Source organism: Chaetodon auriga, chromosome 20 (genome assembly GCF_051107435.1).
Source record: "Chaetodon auriga isolate fChaAug3 chromosome 20, fChaAug3.hap1, whole genome shotgun sequence".
Taxonomy (NCBI): domain Eukaryota; kingdom Metazoa; phylum Chordata; class Actinopteri; order Chaetodontiformes; family Chaetodontidae; genus Chaetodon; species Chaetodon auriga.
The window spans coordinates 7455081-7474759 of NC_135093.1; the positions used below are offsets into that span (position 1 = coordinate 7455081).

The window sequence follows — 19679 nt, forward strand, 5'->3', positions numbered from 1 at the left end:
AACCCACTTTGCTGAACTTGCAATTACAGCATTAAAGCCTGCTTCAGTTCCAGTAGATGACCCTTATAAAACACCTAAGTCTGAACTCTGTTACACTGCTGTGTCAATCTGCCAAGGAGTCTTTTGATTTGAAGACACGACCTCCGCTGTTGTCTCCTGCAATTAATCTTTATGGAAGTGATTAAAGGGCTTTAGATAATTACATGTCAAGATGATGTAGCCAACCACCCGGGTCAGTCAAGAAAGCCGCTATAGCTCTGTGGAGGGCTTTTTTTTTCTTCTTTAACAAAAGTGGCTCCACTTCTGCTGCTGAAGTAGTAGGTTAGTGGATATAAAGGGGGCCTGAGGCGATATAGATTATTGGTTCTGTAAGCAATAGGCTTCCTTAATGTCACTACATAAGCAGCTGATGAGAATAGCTAAACAGATGCACTCATGTTGCAAAGCATGTATGGGCATGGAGGGATGATGTGGCTGCTGAAAAGGGGCAGTTATCTCAAACAGGGTGGGGAATGAGTGCCTTATTTCTGCAGTGCTCTGGAATGAGAGCTAATCAGAGCACGGCAGTAGTTTACATAGCGTCTTCTTTGTTCTGGCGTTTGTTGAGAAGCACGGGGGTTTGCGGGATATTGAGTGGAATTGATGTTTTATGCGCGTGCAGGGAGGGAGGGATGACTAATGACCTGTCAGAGGTAGATTTCCTGGCAAAGATATAAAAACCAGCATGACGTGGACATGGCAAATGACATAATCAAGTCTTTCCCTGTAAGAGATGCAATCGCGGAGGCATAATGCAAACGTCTGGTATTTTCAAGGGTTCATTTTCACTCGTTCGAGGACCTCTACTATTAGCCAGGGTGTAATGTCTAGTCACTGAATGATAGAATGCACACATTTCTATGCAGATTGCTACTGAAGGGCAAAGAGGTATTAAAGGGCATGGAGGAGTAAGGTGTGTGTGTGCGTGTGTGTGCGTGTGTGTGTGTGTGTGTGTGTGTGTGTGTGAGGGGGAGAGCTGGCCTGTTTTGCGGAGGTCTTCCAGGTGACAGCACCATGTTTCTATGGCTATTCAGTCTCAAATGATTCCCCTGATGTGCTGCCATTTCTGTGATTTAGGTGCTCGGCCAGCATTACGATGAAAGAGAAGAAAGGTGTGTGTGCGTGTGCGGATGTGTGCGCTCGTGTGTGTGTGTGTTTGCGTCGGCGTAGGACTTGCACTGAGGGTTGACGGAGGGGGCCGTGGTTCTTATATACTCTCTCAACGGCCAGCTGGTGCCTACCTGGAACCACAGGGTCAGGGATACTTTATCTTTCCAAAACATAAACCCCAGGCCTTGGCCGCACACACCCGGTTTGCAAAAGCAATGTCTCGCCTGGAGCCACAGTTTGTAAGAATAATACATTACATGCGATGTTACCCTGTAGACACTATTGTCCTGTTACTGTCTTCTCTTAAAGTGCACCTTATCCAAAAAAAAAACCCAACTAAAAAACACACCTGAATTTCAAGATTTTGCAGCAGGTAGGCTGAAGTGACCTCTGACAAAATACTTAGATTATGTCCTCAGTAGTTTGGGAGATGTTGAGGCTTTTGCAACCATTTGTTTGGGTCAAATTTGGAAAATAATGAGTAGTTTTATTATGAAATTCATTCCACTGCTCCAGTGTGTCATAACCTGTGGGTGTATATGACCCTGTGTAACCAGTATGATCATTTTCATGGTGTTTGCTGGAAGAAAAGATGACATATTTTGCCATAGATACCATCAACCATTCTGAAGGGGCTTCACTTCACTTCCATTCATACATTTTTTGTAACCTTCACACTGAAACCTTTTAAGAAATATGTCTGGAAATAATCAAATGTTATCACCATGAGCCTACTTTTTAGTCTTTTGTCCAATCAAAAAAAGCCAAAAGAATCTCTCATCCAGGAAATCTACGTGTAGGACTTAAGTTTGTGGCTCTGAAATCAAGCAAATAGAAGCAAGAAGCGTGTTTGTGCTGCTGTTGCTGGTTGTTTTTGATTTAAAGCACATTTTTTTTAGCTGAGGTCTGTTTCAGTGTCGCCTTGTTTGCCATTCAGACGTATTTTGCTTCCCTCAGTAGGCTGTAGTCTATAGCCAGTTAATGCTTGGATTAAATTTCCTCACAGCACAGTAGCTTGCCTGAGCCCTATTTAACTTGGTAAGCCTCATGATGATTATGGCACAAGCAGTCATTATCAAGGGTTGAAAACATGAACAAAAATGAGCGAAGGAAGGAAAGGAGGGGGAAGGGTTAGGGAGGGGAGGTGGCGTGCAACCCAAGCCCCGCTGAAATGGATTGGCTGTGTAGCCCGGAGTATTTGTTTTAGGCAGTCGCTGTGGCGCTCTGCCAAGCAGGCAGACAGCTCCTAAGTTTCCAAGTCAGCAGTGCCCTTAAAAAAAGGTCCCCCCCATTACAGGAGGGATGTAGAGATAATGTAGTGTGACACACGTTATGTACACTGGGTCTCGGCAAGAGGAGCTTCAGGGACACAGGTGTCATAAGAGTCATTAATCTGCTATTGTCACATGTTATTGCAAATTAAAAGTAGCATGTTACACTTGGCAGCCATTGTTGCGGACGGACTGAGCGGGGGGGGAGAGGGAGAGAGACCCCTGGAGATGGTGTCTTTGGTGACCACGGCTGTCCATTTTACAAAGTGACATGTATTAGAATTTGCAATTCTGCAGAGAAAAGCTATTACCTCACAGATTAACATCCAAGTGGCCCACATCCCAACTCCTCCACCCCCCACTGCTTCCCCTGACACTGTGGGCCTCAGAAAAGACAAAGGAGAAGCTGCTTCTCTCGGGGCGGAATACAAATCTCTCATACAGTATCTGATGTTTAAGTACAAATCTGCTTTCATGGATGTTTTTGTTCACCTCCTTGTTATTAGTGAGCGAGCGAGCGGAGCTGAATTGGCCTGAGCAGGCGGCTTGGAGGTCTGTTGAGGACATGCAGTGTCCATGAAGTGTGTCCGGCCTTTCAGAGCGGCCCCCGCGAATTGCACAATCAGACCTGCAGATGATTCTTAATTTCAGCCGTTCTGATCGCTTTCTCACTTTGTGTTGGGGCCTTTCTTCTTGATTTATGAGAGAAACACCGAGAGAGAAATTTCATGATAGGATGATCATCATAAATTTCAAAAGCCAACAACAATAGCCAGTGGCAGTCAGAATGGATGTGATTCTGTGCTTCAGTAGCTGTTGAATTAATTATTTCTCCTCTCTGAGCGTCATGAGGACTGAACCGATGTGTGTGGAGGGAGATGAGTGATGGAGCGGGGCCGCCGTCACACCCTGCTCTGTGTATCAGCATCTGTTTTGGGGGGAGAGGAAGAATCAACGCAGGAACTTAGAGCACGGCAAAATGTCAGCACCTAAGTGCAACCTCCAAATTAGATTAATAAAGCCTTTAAAAGCTCAGGAACATCACAGCACATTGACTGCCAGCAGTAAGCCATGTTTCTCCCGTGAATCTTACGAGTAATCCGATATAGGCTGCAATTAAGGAATATTTTGGTTATTTTTATTCATTGTTTGGCCTCTAAAATGTTCATCACTGTTTCTCACTTTTTTTTTCTGACCAGCAGCCAAAAACATTAAAAAAAATGTAATTTGTAATCACATAAAAGCAAGAAAAGCTGCAAATTCTCACATTTGAGAAGCTCCAATCAGAATCTTTCACTGATCTTTATTGATGAATTTTCCATCGACGGATCAGTTTATCGTCCGTTCCTCTTCAGCGCTGATCGCAGATCTGCGGCGATGCAGAGCCAGCGTATCACGTTCCAAAAGCAGTATTTCATTTATGTGTACATAATCAAAACATTCAATTAGAAAAACAAAATGCAGCTGAGTTCATCCAATTTGTTTTAATTTGATTTTATTAACCGAGAATTGACTCAGGCGGGAAATCATAGAGGTGTGTTATTGTGAAATACATAACAGTGTGTTCAGGGAACGAGAGCGTATGTATGTTGACATGTTGTTTAAACAAGGAGCAGACTCGGGGGGGGCTAAGCTCATTCATCTGAGGGGGGGCTTTGGTGACCTCAAGGTGCCAGCTCACCTCCTCGTGCCTCTAACAAGAACTTAACTCTATTTTCTTTGCATGAAAAAGCTGAAACTTTTATTCTGAAATCAGGCTTTTCCTCGATTAGAGTCAGACTCTCACAAAAAGCTGCTATTCATACTCAATCTGCGCTTCATTCACGATAATTGTTGTGTTTTTGTTTGGCGGCAGTCACTCAGACTCGCTCCCAGTCCCAGAGTTGCGTTGGCTGAAGCCTCCTGCTAGGGGTCGCGACCTCTGGGTGCCAAACCCGCAGAGAGGAGTCTGCTTTATAGAGCTGGTTATCTGATCTGATGGAGGCTGCTCCCTCGTTACCGGAGTGTTAATACAGACTGATGTCAAGATGAATACACTCAACTCCAGAGATGATCAATAAACGACCACAGAGCGGGACAAGCGTGTAACGCACCAACAAAGCCACTGTGGTCAAAGATTAGTATCACCGCTGCATAATGGGCAGATTTGGAAATGTCTAAATAATGGATCTGATTTCCTGCAGAGACAATAAGTGCTTAGAGGCACTTAACAGCACCTGGAATCTTCTTCAAATGGCAAATATTTCTATTTAACAGGAATTACTAGTGACTAAATGAGCAACAGTTTTTTTTTTTAGCACAAATTGTGCAGAATTTAATGGCCTAAAGCCTAACTATTGGGCTTCATCAGGTCTGTGCAGGCGAAGTTTGATCACATTTGATTGACAGTGGCTTCTCCAGGCCAACATACTGAACAAGCATCAAACCTGGATTAAATACCATGTTGTCCCTGTTTTCTGAAAAGTCTGAATCATCATGTGATTGACTTCTTACTTTAGAAAAAAATGTGCCTTCATGTCCCACTTATAGAAAAATAAATCTGTTTCTTGCACAGTTTTGGTTAAGGTTTGGTTAGTTTTAGGCACATAAATGATGCTGTTAGGGTTAGGGATTGTTGAGTTTTAGCTAAAATGACTACTCCATTAAGGTTAGGGAACCTTAGTTGTTCCTATTACAACAATAATCACATGGTTAAAGTGAGGGAACGACTGTAGTCATGGTTGAAAGACCCTGTCGATATGAAACGGCTGACTCCCGTGTTAAAGCCTGATGTTTTGTTGACACTTTGCGACTCTATAATAACATCACACTAGCTCCTTTGCTCCTGACGGACAGCAGTCATAATTTCCGCCTCCGCTAGAGGGCTTTGTCGCTTGCAAGTAAACAAACACTGATGCTATCGTTTTCTTGAAAATGATTAAAGAAGCACAATCTCGATTTACGCTATAAATGCTCTACATGTCACCAGAATCATCTTCATCACCAAAACACAGTCGTTGCTGATGTGTCAGTAGCTGGGAGGGCAGATGGGACTGTCCTCAGTCTGAGTGGGAGGAAGAGTGTGTAGGTTGACCCAGGATGGTTTGTCTTGTGTGTGGGAAGTGTATTCCACTGTGGTGAATGACAAATATGGTGGGGGGGTATTGATCAGGTGTTGTGGCTCGGGCCGGCTGATGGAAAGTAATTAATGACTCTATTTGCTTTGGTAGCAAAGAGAACAATTGCGTTTGATAAAGTGACAAGCAGCAGCTATAGTAGGTGAGGCCCTTCAGTGAGGCTGTGCAGAAAAGGTGCTGAATATTCACCTGAACGTCCCGAAAGGTTCATGTGAGCAGCAGATCAGAAACAATCACAGCTGTCGTGCTTTTTTCCTCATGTAGCAGCTGAATTAACCTCTTAAAGCAGTTCAGCCTGTTCGCTTTCTCCCCAAGAGCTGGATGAGCCAAACCTGTCTGTTAAATATACAGCTACAGTCAGAAGATTAGCTTTGCTTAGCATTAGCTTAGCATAGCTTTAGAGGTGCTGATAGGAAGAATTTTTTTGGACAGAGCCAGGCTAGCTGCTTCCTCCTGTTTCCAGTCTCTATGCTAAGCTAAGATAACCATCTCCTGACTGTAGCTTCATGTTTAACAGAGCAGCTCTCGCCAAGAAAGCAAATAAGTGCATTTGTGAAGCTATTCCTTTAAATTTTGCTGTGATCATACATTGTTTGACACTTTTGTTTAAAACGGATAATGTGCCAAAATGTTTGGGAGAACATGTATCTAAAAATGCAGAATATTTTCAGTGTGACCAGGAACATTTTGGGTTCAAAGCCAGCTTCATAAAAAGGTTGGAACAGGCAGATATATTCATACACTCATCACTGTCTGACTGCATTTCCAGCATATCATCCTTTCAGAAACTAAGAAAACAGCCAACTTTTCAGGTTTTTGGAGTGAAAATGGTGGATCAGAGCATGCAATCAATTGAATTTTTGTGCCATAAAATTGGGAGTTGTATTGGTTTTCAGTGGAGAGTGACATACTTTTGCCTAATCAGAGGTAAAATCAAGATTTGACAAGCTAATAACAGACGATGCTATGAGGGGTAAATGAAACTTTTTTTCTCCCAATACTGATACCTTAGCTCAGGGCATCTGCTGACACCAGATCTCTCTTGTTCTGTGTTTACCTCAATGTGTCGAACTCATTGGAATAATTTTAAATAAGGTTACACAAGAACAGGACAGGGATTATTGTGCCACTCAAAACCATTCTGCAGCCTGTGATGACTGAATGAACTGATAGCCTTTGATGTTCATAATGACAGTGGCAAAGAAACTAAACGTAACGTGGATCGGTCACTTCATGGCCAAAAACCCGATCGACCTATCGATGCAAGTCCTGCATTCATTGAGCAGAGAAACCAGACTGAGCGGCTAACAAGGCATTGTTAGCTCATAACTTATTTTTTGCCGGACATTTTTGCAGCTATCAGCACAATTTCAGGTCACACTCACACGTGCTCAGACACACACACACACACACACACACACTCTTTTACCTCTCCTTCTGCTCTTCATGGAAGAGTCGGGTTCATCCTCTGGCCTCAGCCTGTGAAAAAAGGTCAAGCAGCAGAATAGAATGGCAATAACCCTCCCAAATGGTACTATCACACAGACATGATTGATCAATTGAATTCCATGGCAGAGAAAAATGTGGGATTAAGTAGAGTATTATACGCACAATGAGTTGAGGCATGATGTTCATTTCAAGTTCATTTCAGCTCCCTCTTGCCACCAGATCAGGCAATCAATAGGGGCCTTGCATATCATATATCACCACTCTCCCACTGAGGGGAGAACATAATCTGCCGCAAATTTAGAATGACAGATTTGTAAGGGAGCTGAAGCTTTCTGGGATCCGGGGAGGAGACCTACAGACACAGCCGCTGAAGCCAGGAGAGGCGGGGGTGATGGAGAAGGGCTGGGAGGGGGGGGGGGCAGGAAAAAAAGGGAGGTATGGTAGGGTGGTCTGTAAAGGCTTTAAAGCGTCGCATGCAAGTGACAACGGGAAAAGCGAAGGCATCCTTCTCCCAACAGTCGGGTAATCAGGTCAGGAGTCAGGAGAAAATTCCTGTGTTTGGAGAGCAGGATGATTGAAGCAGACTGTACGATTTTATTCAGCCTCTTGTCCTCCGCCGCTGTTTCCAAATGGAACCACACACTCCCAGAGAATGAAAGCGGTATTGAATTGTGAAAAAAGGGAAATTGTGCTTTAAAAAAAAAAAAAAAAAAACTGCTCTTGATTTCTGCGAGCACCGTTAGGGTTTTGGGGAGGAAAGAAAGACAGGGGGGAAAAATCCCCTGGCTGGAATGAAAAGGCAGGATAATGGGCTAGCTGCTGCTTTCATTAGTATACATGCTTGCCACAACATGTATATATTTGCAAGTGATGGTAATCCATCAATTACTAGAGGGCTCTCAGATCATGATGGTGTTACTGCTGTGGTGGGGGGTGCAGGGAAAAGCCTGTGTGATGCAGCCAGTGGCTCACTACAGCCATTAAGGAGTGGAAAAACCTGCACTCCATCCCTTTCTGTCCTCCTCAGATCCCCCACAGAGGTGGTACAGCAAAACCATGAGGAGAATATAAAGTGCATGGCTTGAAGTAAAGGCCAGCTTCCCAGGGTCAGTGTCTCGATTGTTGCTCTTTCTTCTTGTAGATGGTTCAGATGGTTCTGGCCCAAACAGTGATTCTCAGGGTAGTGTGGAGAGTTTACGGAAACACCTTAGGGCAGATGCCTTCACCCAGCAGCAGCTGGAAGCGCTGGACCGGGTCTTTGAACGCCCCTCGTACCCTGACGTCTTCCCTACATCGGAGCATATCAAACCCGAACAGGTTAGTAGCACTGAAACTCACCACTTCTTCTTCACATCCAGTAAATACACCCAAATTGTGCATGTTATGCCTCTCAAAAAAAACCCTACACCTTTGTCACAGATATTCCCAAACCATATCCAGAAGCTCATTAAACAAGCGCCCGAGATGGCCGAGCACTGGATTACAACCAAGCACGTATAATGCTGGAGGGATCACCAGGAAAACTCCCACACATTATTGATTTTGTGATGAAAAACACATTCCTTGTATCCCCTATAATTGAGAATAACAGTAAGGCAACATGAAATTAATCGATACCTAGATTTTTTGCTGTGTTATTCAACCTCTTCTTCTTGCCCTTGTTTAATTTCCAACTCTTTGTCATAGCTTGATGTTTAATGACTGACGTAGTCTTGACGGCCGCCTTTATTGTAACATGTATTCATGAAATGGATGTATGAAACCATGTATTCCTTCTCCTTCCTTCTGATATTGCAACCACGCTCGCCATCCATCCTCATTTCAAAAATTAAGAGGCATTTGGGGAACAGCCACCCCCATGCCAAAACGACAGCCACAAAGCACCGCTTATTAAAAGCTCTGGGCTTATTACAATGGATAACCTTTATTTACTTTCATTATACTATTAAACAACAAGAGACTATTAATTTCTCCCACCAAACTACAAGTCGGACCCATAAAGCAAAAGCAGTCGCCTAATTGAGTTCATTTTAATTTCTCTCCAATCGGGGCGAATTACGCAGGTGATAAATCAGTGGGACAGGCCTCACCTCCAGAAGAGGCCCTAATTTGCAGCTAATTACAAAACTGATTTCTACTGGAAGATCAATACCAAAACGAATTGGAAATGACTTGCAATCACAAAGAGCGTCAGGGAGAGTATTAAAAGGCAGAGGGAAAAGGGTTAGACTAAAAAAGGGGGCAGGTAAGGGAAAAAAAAGGCAAACGGAGGCCAGGAACAGTCTAGAAAAATCAAGTTTAATTTAATGCAATATTAATCAGAGCACTTTCCCTTTCATGGGTGCCTCACGTTTTCTTTTTTTCTTTTTTTTTTTTTCTGTGGAAAATGTGGCCCTATTAGCCAGTGTCTGGGTTCTGTAGCGAGGCATTAAAAACCCATTCTGGAGATGCAAAACTCAATGGATTCACCCCTCCCACACTTCTGCTAGCCATTTGGTCATCCCTTTCAGACCTATCTTTTCAGTTTTCCCCCTTCTGCCCTTTATCTGCATGATAAAACGTCTGTTTGGCGTCTGAAGCCTCTGAGAATAGAGGAAAACATCCGACATTGTGCCAGTGAACAGTTGTAGCAGACAATTAGAGTTTATCGGTGATAGTGGCAGACAAGAGCGGGGTCACGGGCGTCCCCCTGTGGGAGCGCGGCCCACCGAGCCACTCGGCCTCACACTGGGCTGTGGACAAACATTGTCAACACTCAGACTCCGGAAGTCTCATCTCATTAAAAAAACCCGCTAACATCTGCCAGGAGTGTGTTTTAGTGGGTTTAGAAAAGGAAACATGACGAAGGGAGACGAGCTGGGGAGAGGTTATTTTTAGTTTCTTTTTTAATTAAAGGGCCAGTTCACCCAAATTACTAACAGACACGTCTTGGTTTTATCTGCTGAGAGTTTTAGATTTCTGACATTTCTGCTTCCACTGAATGGCATTTTGTTTGCTTCTTTAAAAAGAAGTCTTTGCAGAACGTCCCAGTTCCTCTGGATAATCCACAGACTTTGCTGTGAACGTTTGCAACTACTTTCCATATATCAATATATCAGATTCTTAGTCTTATTTACTTATTTTTGAATCAAATATCTTCTGATTTAAATCACAGTTTTCCCATTACTAGACTGACTGTTTAGGCTTTCCTCTGTGTTTAAACATTTGATAAGTCTGGCTTAAGGGTTCTGTAAAAACGAAGAAACCAAAAAAAGAAGTGTACTTTTCATACTCATGTAACTCTTTTTTTGAGAAATTAAAGCAGCACAAATGCACAAATTCCACTCACCTCCATTAAAGTGAGGATAAGATGGGAGTTTTAAAACTTTTGCACATAAAACCAAACTGATCCACATCATTAGACACTGCTAATGCTAAAAATGTGCTTTTTTTTTCTTGAATTGGCCAAACTTTTCCTATAAGACAACAGCTGAATGCAAACAAGCAACAAAATCTCAGTTAAGCGGTCACAAAAAGTGCAAGTAGTACAAGTGGTTCTATTCAGAGATAAGAGGTAATGAAATTAAAAGGTGGTTTAGACTCCAAATTAAAAGCAAAAAGGGGGAAAAAAGGGGGAAAAAGGTGAATGGTGTCTCTCAAACAGGGCCACATGGTGTGCCTGTAACAAAGCAGAACTGCTTTCTCCCTTGGCTGATCAGGGGTAGGACTGCAGTCAAGCACAAAGGGCCAGCTGACGCCTTGGCTTTTCACTCATCTCAAAATCCCACTTCCTCTCAGACAATACCAAAATACATTCATGATATGCTTGAACTGCCACCCTGCAGCTTGAACACACACACACACACACACACACACACACACAACACACACACACACTCACACACACAATGCTCTCATACAAATTTATACTCGCACAGGCCTGTGTGGAGCGTTTAATGGAGGAGGAGAAGGGAGGATTTCCATCTAGGTATTGTTTGGTTGTGTAATGATTCAACTGTCCTTTTCCCAGGCTAATGAGTACTCGCTCCCTGCCCTGAATTCCAGCCTGGACGAAGTCAAACCCAGTTTATCCTCTAGCGCCAACCCAGACCTGGGCCCCAGTGTGTCGCAAAGCTACCCTGTAGGTAAGATCAAGTGCCATACAGTACGCCTTTATGCCGCCGAGCCACAGCTTCAGCTGAGGGGGATTGAACAATGTAAAAGACCCCAAAGAGAAAAAAAAAAAAATGCTTGTGCGATTGACGAAAATAAAAGCAAGAATGAAATGTGTGAAAATAAAAGCAAACCAAAAAGTTAAGTGTGAAGACTTTTTTAATACCGTTTCACTCTTGGCTGAAAAGGTGGCACGATGATGCCATAAAAGCTCAGCAGCTGTCCTCCGTCTGGTTTTTGCTGAGTAAGCAGGGCGAGAAGAGAGATTGTGGGGGCTGGGGGGGTGGGGGGGGGGGGGGCGAGCTGTTCAGTCACCGCTGGACAAGGACCTCTGGGTGTCAGCACATCAGAACTATGACTGTGTATCAGAGCAAGGTCTTGTGGGAAAAAAAGGGCCACCATGCAGGACTGACTGCTCGTTGGCTGCTGCTGTTGTTGCTCCTGTGATTTGTTCGCCGGGAGACAGTTTGTGTGTCTCAAAGCACGAGTAATGTGCCTCGGTAAATACGCTCTGGCATTTCTGCCGCCTAACTCTAACGCCATGATCATTTATTTCACCCTCCCTATCTCTCACTCTCCCCCCCCCACCCCCACCCCCCCTCCGTCGTCTCCTCTCCTTGTCACAGTTAATGACTGCCTGGCTAATTGAAATATGGTTTCGTTGTTGCCGTGTTATTACCGAGAAGAAGGTTAAGTTTACTGAAAGTTTACGATGACTGTCTGGGGCCTGAGATTAATATACAGAGCTTTTATTAAAATTCATATAATTATGCAGCCGCCATCAAAGGCAACGAGTTCTGCGTGGGGGAGGACAGGGTGATTGAAAATTGCAGCAGCCCCCCTTCTCAAATGATAGCCAAGCAGCCTTATGAGAAAAGAAAGGGCCCTTTTCTCATTAATATGTGGGAGGTAGATTTCCCCTGTAAGGCAGGCCTCCTGAGAAGAAAGGTGTGTGTTTGTCCTTTGTGCGCCGATGGCCTCCGTAGAAAGCAGGTCTGGTTCTGCAGGCGGCTTTGTTTGCACCTGGGATATCTTAGAGGGTCTCTGCAGCAGAGAGGGTCTCCTTACTGCTTTACAGGTGCAAAGAGACATGCGGAGGAAGAAAGATGGGATTGTATGCATATCAGTGTGTGTGTGTGTGTGTGTGTGTGTATGAAAAGCACATTACCTGCTTTTGTGCTGGTAAATAACTTAATTCCATGTCCTTTTCTGGTGGCGGAGTAAGTAAGTAAAGCATGCAGAGGTCAAACTAACGGAGCAAACATCACTCTGACTTCCACTTGGTAATTAGTATTTAGTTAGTGGCTCCTCTGCTTGGTTTTTCTCTCAGCACCTGCCTGTGTGGATATTAGGTGATATTCAGGTGTGTGGTCTCTCTAATGGCTGAGTATTACAGTTTACTTGCGATAAGCCTACCAGAGGAATTTTAAGCCATGCAAAAAGTAGTAAATTATCTGCAGTGTTTAGGCCGAGATCCAATTTCAAATTAATTGTGTCTTTACGGGGGAAAGAACTGGAGATTATGTTCATCCTTAAAATGTTTTCGAACACCAATTAAAACGCCCGCAGTTAATGATCTTGTTGATTTTATGTCCTGGAATTTGCATAATCTATTAAAAATGAATGATTCATGAAGTGCTCATTGCCAGAGATCGGGATTCTCAGTGAAGTGAAAGACTTGAGAGATAGAAATCTTTTGTGTCCTCTGCTTATCCTATTAAGGCTCAAAAGTACCTGCAAAGCAGGCTCAAATAAGAAAGGGATTTAAGGGCATTGTGCACATCATCGAAATTCAGAGGCAAGAAGCCACTTCCATTAAAACAGTTTTTTCTCTCTCTCCCTCTCCACCACATTAATGCTGTATTACCTGCTAAATAGTCCCTCTTACCCCATAAAAACACCAAAGGGTTCCATGAATATGTGGATAGGACAATTGCATATTGTGAGGTAATTTCTATTGTTGATATGGGAAGTAATTTCTTTGATGAATTCCCTTCGAGAGATGGATTTCATCTCAAGTGCTCCTTATTCTTGTTGATTCGAACTGCTTAAAATTCAAATAGTGTGAGCCCTGGGTGAATTTATGAATAGCAGAAGGAGGAGCTCTAAACTTTTTTGTGTATTTTGAGAAATAAATGGAGAGATGGCCTTGATACGGCCAATTGTCCACTATTTCTATAGAGAGTTTCTGTATTTCCTGAAATTAGTCGGAGCCCACCTGTTTTCTCGCCGGTGCCTCAGACTTGCGAGCCGTCTTTCGAGCGCTGATTCCCTTGAGCACTCAGTTGGAGTTTTACACATCTCCACTCATTGACTGCATACTGAAGACTGTTTAAACACATTCCCTGCTGGGCCTGTTAATGGAGGCCTCCAAAGGCTTAAAGCCCCTGTGTCAATGACACTTCTCCTCCTCAAGCAGCTGCCTCCGGACACTCCTTTATCCCCGCCTGTCAATTCTCTAAACAAAACTTCAAGCTGCAAACACAACTATCCACGCTCGACGCTCAATTAAGGTGAGTGAGTGCTCTACAGATAAAGTACCAAGACCTGCCGTTGTCCAGTGAGCAGCGAGCAAAGATCAGACAGCGAACCTGCCGTCAGTGATGTGTGGCCTCGTGACAAACCGCTCGCCTGTCTCCCCACAGGCCCAGGCTCCGAAATTAATGCTTATTTCGTCTTCACAAAAGCAAACTAACCTTTGAGCACACATTTGATAATGAATGACTTTCAGTCGGTGTTTGGGGAATTAAAGCAATTTGGCTCTCCAAACATTCTTTACTTAGTTGTAATTAATTAGGGTGCTGAGATTTTTTGGCTTGTGATAAATTGCCCCATTCTGCATATAGCCTAGAAAATGGAGGTCAAAGATTTTCGGTTGTTGTTGTAGCAAACATGAAGGTGTCCCTGTCGTGCTAAATTTAATACTCTTGCAAGCAAAAGAGTCATTCACAAACGACTTTGTTCCTGTGCCAAATAAAGAGAAGGTCACCCCGCTTTTCTGTTTGTGTTTTAAGAAGCTGACTTGATGCTAATGCAAAAGGCGAGCATAACCTTTCTTGTCATGTTGTTGTGGGTTGAGAATCTTCTCGTGGTATAATCAGGTGCAGTTTAAGCTATGAGATGCTCTCAGTCACTCTGTGTAGTTGAGTTAAAGAAAAAATACCAGCAGTACTTAATGGTGACGTTTATTCTTGGTTGGAACCTTTTAGTCAAACACCTGCAAAAGCACAACACTCAAAGGATCTCGTCTGTGAAAATGAGACAGTTCAAGGCACGTTAAAAGCAGGAAATACTGTATTCCCAGCTCAGCGGCGACCGTTACAAGCCACTTCTCAAATTAAGACGGAAATCAACAGGCTTTTGTAACAGCAAACCGAAAAATCTTTGAATTGATTTTCGCAGGGGAGGAAAAAAGAGGGCAGAGGAAAATAAATAGCTTGATTTGCTGGCGTTCAATCTAAGGGGACTGTCAGGGGAAGCAGACAATATAAAGAAGCCCATCTTTTAATGAGAATCTGGACACACATCTCTGTTGTAAAAACAACAAAGGCTAGGAAGCAGCTAATGAGGCTATCATTGCTGTACAGAGAGTTCTCCGAACCGGCGCCTCTCTGAAAGAGGGCTTTAAAGCGGACATAAAGCAGCAGTCACAGAGCTGCTGGCAGTCACTGCCAACTGTATCCTGGAATATACAAAAACAGGATTCAGCAGAGACTGGGATTATTATTATCAGAGTCAACAAGTGATGAAAAACTGTGGATGACTACAGACTGACGTTCACATTTAACTGGGTAACCTTTTAGAAAACGCTTTCTCCGCATCTCCTTTTGTTTTCGCTTATGAAATAGCAAATCATGCTTTTACCAAAATGCGTGATGGTTTTCACTCGTCTACCGTAAAAATTCTGCAGAAAACCCCACCAAATTGTGTGTTTTATTGTTGCTGTTTAAGGTTAGAATGAGGGTTGAAGTCTGTAATGATGGTTGAAGGTTTTGATGCCCTGATCACTGGATCGATATCAGGGCTAACACTCATCAGGTACCGGCTAGAAGTGACCAAACCACATTAAACAGTTTTGCAGTGGGATCTTAGAAATTTGTAAATCTACATTTTCTAAAGCTTCTACAAAAATATCATTAAAATCTGCACAAACATTAATGGAGTTTGGTGGATGACAAAGTCCACTTATGGTGAAGAAGGGATGCATTGACACAGCCTCAAAATTCATCAGTTTCACCAGTGAAAAACCCCCCCAAAATACCGCTGGTATTGGATCAGTGTCAGCCAATCTGAATCAGAATCAGTATTTGAAGAAGAAAAGTAGAGGAAAAAGTGTTATTTGTTCATCCCTAGTTATCCCCAGTTTTGCCATACCTTAAAGAAATTAAACTAGATGTTTCCTGTGAGACTGCACAGGCCGGGATCCTGCGCTCATTATGTATTTCATCTCTTTGAAGCGAGGTAATGAAGAGATAAGAGTATTTGCTTTTATTAAACATGTACGACTGCTGTAGCTGCTGCAATAATCATGAGGAAAAGATTGGGTCAGTGTTTGCTGAGACAGTTAGACAATAGTTACCAATGTCTACACACACACACACACACACACACACGCAGACTGACACACACACAATGGCCTCACCCCTGCTGGACCCCCCACCTACAGTACTCCCACGGCTCCCTTTGACTTATGTGCACTGGCTTGTGGCTAACTAATTCTTATTATAAATGAAAGGTCCAGCATGACCTCACTCTTCTCTGTAAAGCTCTTTAACTCCGCCGAGTCTCAGCGCTTTAACCAAAAGGCACATCGTACCAGGCCTTGTACAATACTGCCATCAGCGCTGAGATCTGCAAATAATAGAGAGCGGTGGTTCGACATAAGACCGAATCTTCAGCACACAATTCATGATCACAAATGGAAAGGTTCTTTTATTTGGTCTGTGTTTCAATACCATACTGACAACAGTATTTTTTATTAAGATGCAAGTACATTTTCTGATGCCTAAAAACAACATTTCTGGATAATATCCCCACTGGTGGAGGTAAGATCCAGATCATTTACTTAAGTAAAAGCAGCATCACCACAATGAAGAAATAATAATCATCAAGTCCTGCATTAAATATCATATATGAATAGATCTGCAGTATCAAAGATCATTCATTATGCAGAGCAGTGTATTATTATATGCAGTATATAGTACATTTTGAATTATGATGTAAGCAGCATTTTAATAAAGTAGTAGGTCAGGGTGGAGTTAATTTGAAGGCCTTTAAATACTGTTTAGTGGTTTAATCTAAAGTAAAGCATCATGTTCTAAGAACAGATCATACAATATGATTTTTTTGTTAAATATGTAACAAGGAACTGTAGCTGTAAAATAGATTTTAGCAGAGTAAAAAGTACAATATTTCATTAGAGTGTGTTGGAACAGAAGTAGTAAATTAGAAGTAACTTAATTGTTCTCCTACAAAAATTCTTAATTCAATGGACAGAATGCTAAAAGTGTCACATGACAGCATCCTGTTACTCTCGTTCCAGTATTTTTGCACGTGTTTGCAGGTTATTTTACAGTACAGTTCAAGATCAGTTTAATAACACAGCCTGGATTCTCTTATTGGCTGGATTTTCCCTTTGATGTGTGTGTTTTCGTCTGTGTCTGGATATAATCTATGTATGTATGTATGTAGCATACATGTATGTGGACGGTCACGTGTGCTTGTCTCTCTTTACGTATCATTTACCAAAAAAAAAAAAAAGAGGCCTTCATCCTTCGTCACCTTGCATTAAGACAGAGGCCTCCATGAGTCCATCTACACCCACTTCCTCCTCTTCCTCCTCCTCCTCCTCCTCCTCCTCCTCCTCCTCCTCCTTCCTGGCAGGCCTGAGTCTCGGGGACCTCCAGGCCTGCCTCCCTGCCACCAGATTCACCAGCCGTTTCACTCCCGGGCCCCTGTGCCACCCCCACCCTGCAGCCAGTGTGACTGCCAGCCTGTCGGTACTTCAATACCCAGAGGGCTCACACACTCAACCTTCAATTAAACAAATAAGTTACTCATGATACTGCGCATGAAATGGATTTTTAAGTCAGTTATTCTCCCGCTATCAACACTAATTGGCAGCATGATTCAGTTTTCAATATTCTGACAGATACATGTGTTTTGTACTTGGGAGGGAAAGTGTTGCATTGAGTTTTTTTCTCAGTAAGAAGTATTAGTTTTTTTTTTGATACATTTTTGCTGTTTTTTGCTCTTTTATGAAATATTTTCTCTTTGCGTATTCCAAACTCTACCAAACCACGGCAGATGCAAAATGCTAAGACTTCATTTTCATTAATTGTCTCATATTTAACTAGATAAAGGTTTAACTGAGAGTAAAATCTGGCCAAGGGGCTCTAAAGTAGTGTAGGAGCAGTAAAAGCATTTTTAAAGCAATTTCAAATGCAAACTTGCAATGAAACAAGACTCCACCAGGCTGTGAATTCACTTTTCTTTTTGGATCATCTTTGATAAAAAGTTTTCTCTGCAGTAGTTGAAAGTCGCTCTGTTTCCCTGAACAATTGTTTGTGAAGGCAGCATCATGGACAACAGTTGTCTTGTGATGCATTTCGTCCACGGGTTCCTCATTAAAGCTCCATTGGTAGATGATTTTCCCTTTGAGTCCAAGTGGCCCTCACAGCTGACAATATGACAGGGGCCTCTCCTGCCCTGGCCCCTGTGCAGATTGGGGTTACGTGCCGTTGTCCCAACCTCCCCGTGGCTAGCGAGGATGACCCAACCGTCACTCTCAATTACAGAGCTGAATATCTGCAGCCGGACGGGTGACGCTCGGCAGAGGGGCCAGTGTGCTCGGACTCTACAGCCGCAGAGGAGAAGAGAGGAGCCTTCTGGGAATCAGCAAAGGCTGCCATGTTTAGACAAGTTGGAACTGTGTAATGAGGAGACACATTTTTGCGAGTGGTGTTCAGTCGCTTCAAAGCAGCATATTGTTTTGAGTTTGAGCCAGGCAGGTCGAGCCTCTCTGTACTACAGTGAAAATCGAGTTGTTGTGTTGACTGACTTGCGGTGGTGGTGATGAGTCACGATGTTTGTCGCAACATCATATTTTTTGCTTGTCACAAGTGGTGTTATATAACTGCAGTAGCTGGTTAGCATTTTCAAACTGAATCACCAAAAAGCAGAGATAGAAAGCACGTTTACTGAAGTACTGCATTTAAGTACAATTTTGAGGTACTTGCGCTTGAGTATTTCCATTTTATGCCACTTTACACTTCATCTCCACTGCATCTCAGAGGGAAACATTACAGGCCTATTATTTAACAGCTACAGTTATATAGATATTTACTCAGCAGATTCAGATTTTACATATGAAATCAGTAAAAATATGACATATGTGCATTGATTTAATGAACCAAGAGTATATAATGTAGGCCAAATTATCTCCTTCTCCACCTGCTACATCATTAAAATGTTGCTCACACTGTAATGCATTAGTAACCATATTCCAGTAATTCAATATATCTAATCTCAATACTAGCAATGAGAAAGAGGCCAATCTGCATGATGAGGACTTTTGATATTTACACTGAGTTCAATTTGATGATAATACTTAATTGAATGCAGGGCTTTTACGTGTAAAAGTGTATTTTTGCAATGCTGTATTGCTGTTTTTACTCAATCAGCTGAAAATTTCCAAAATCTGCTAAAATCTGCATGAAGTTCTGCAGAGAAGCTATTTCTCCAGGTCAGGAATTAAAGCTGGAAAGCACTGATGATGTGTTTTCTTGTTCTATTTTGTCTCTCCAGGTCGAGATATGGCCAACACAACCTTACCTGGGTACCCCCCTCATGTTCCCCCCACAGGTCAGGGCAGCTACCCAACCTCCACGCTCGCTGGAATGGTTCCTGGTGAGTGAGAGACCACGTCACGGCTTCATATTGTCATTAGGGTCCGCTGAACGGGTGTCATTGCTCTGGAAACGAACAGGTGTAGAAGCAGAGGGAAGAGGCTTTAGTGCCAAATTACGCAAAGAGGCGATAAATATTGACCTGCAGAGTAAGAGGCGCACTCTTCCTTATATTAGCCCTGTGTGTATGATTGGATTAGACAGGCTGAATAAGTGATCAGAGATAGGGGAGAGGACAGTCGCTCTCTCTTCCTTCCTGCTTTCCCCTCTTGCCTTATTGGCTCATTATCTCCCTGCGTGGCCGTTCACACCAGGCGTCGATAAACAGCACTACCAGCCCTCCCCAGCCTCTGAGCTCCGGAGCATATCCCTTTCCCCTCCTCTACTTAACCTGCAGTTCAGGTTCACAGCAAACAGTTAAGGGTCAAAAGGCAGAGGCATGGGAGCCCGGTAAATATTCAAATCGCTGTCTCTCTGAGGAGGTCAGGCTTGTGTTTCCCTGCCAGGAACAGAGCAGGGATGCGGTTTTGGTGCTGGTTTTATACGCTTCCTCAGCTCCGGCATCACCATACGCATTCTCACCAAAACACAGCCGGCATTTTGCTTTAATGTGATTAAACCACGTGGATGGGGAA

General features: G+C 43.1%; 2 protein-coding genes across 3 annotated transcripts in view; one reads left to right on the forward strand and one right to left on the reverse strand.

The window, feature by feature from the left end:
• Positions 1-19679, forward strand: part of pax2b (paired box 2b) — a 30725-nt gene that overhangs the window by 6823 nt on the left and 4223 nt on the right. For both annotated transcript variants that reach the window (XM_076759916.1, XM_076759917.1), the window contains exons 6-8: positions 8127-8302; positions 10995-11109; positions 18944-19045. In XM_076759916.1, coding sequence (XP_076616031.1) covers positions 8127-8302; positions 10995-11109; positions 18944-19045 — 393 coding nt within the window. The remainder of the gene's footprint in view (positions 1-8126; positions 8303-10994; positions 11110-18943; positions 19046-19679) is intronic.
• The window catches only part of lrrc20 (leucine rich repeat containing 20), a 178666-nt gene continuing 165280 nt past the window's right edge, over positions 6294-19679 (reverse strand). Inside the window, exon 5 of the transcript XR_013079287.1 lies at positions 6294-6314. The gene's annotated coding sequence lies outside the window, so the exon portion shown is untranslated. The remainder of the gene's footprint in view (positions 6315-19679) is intronic.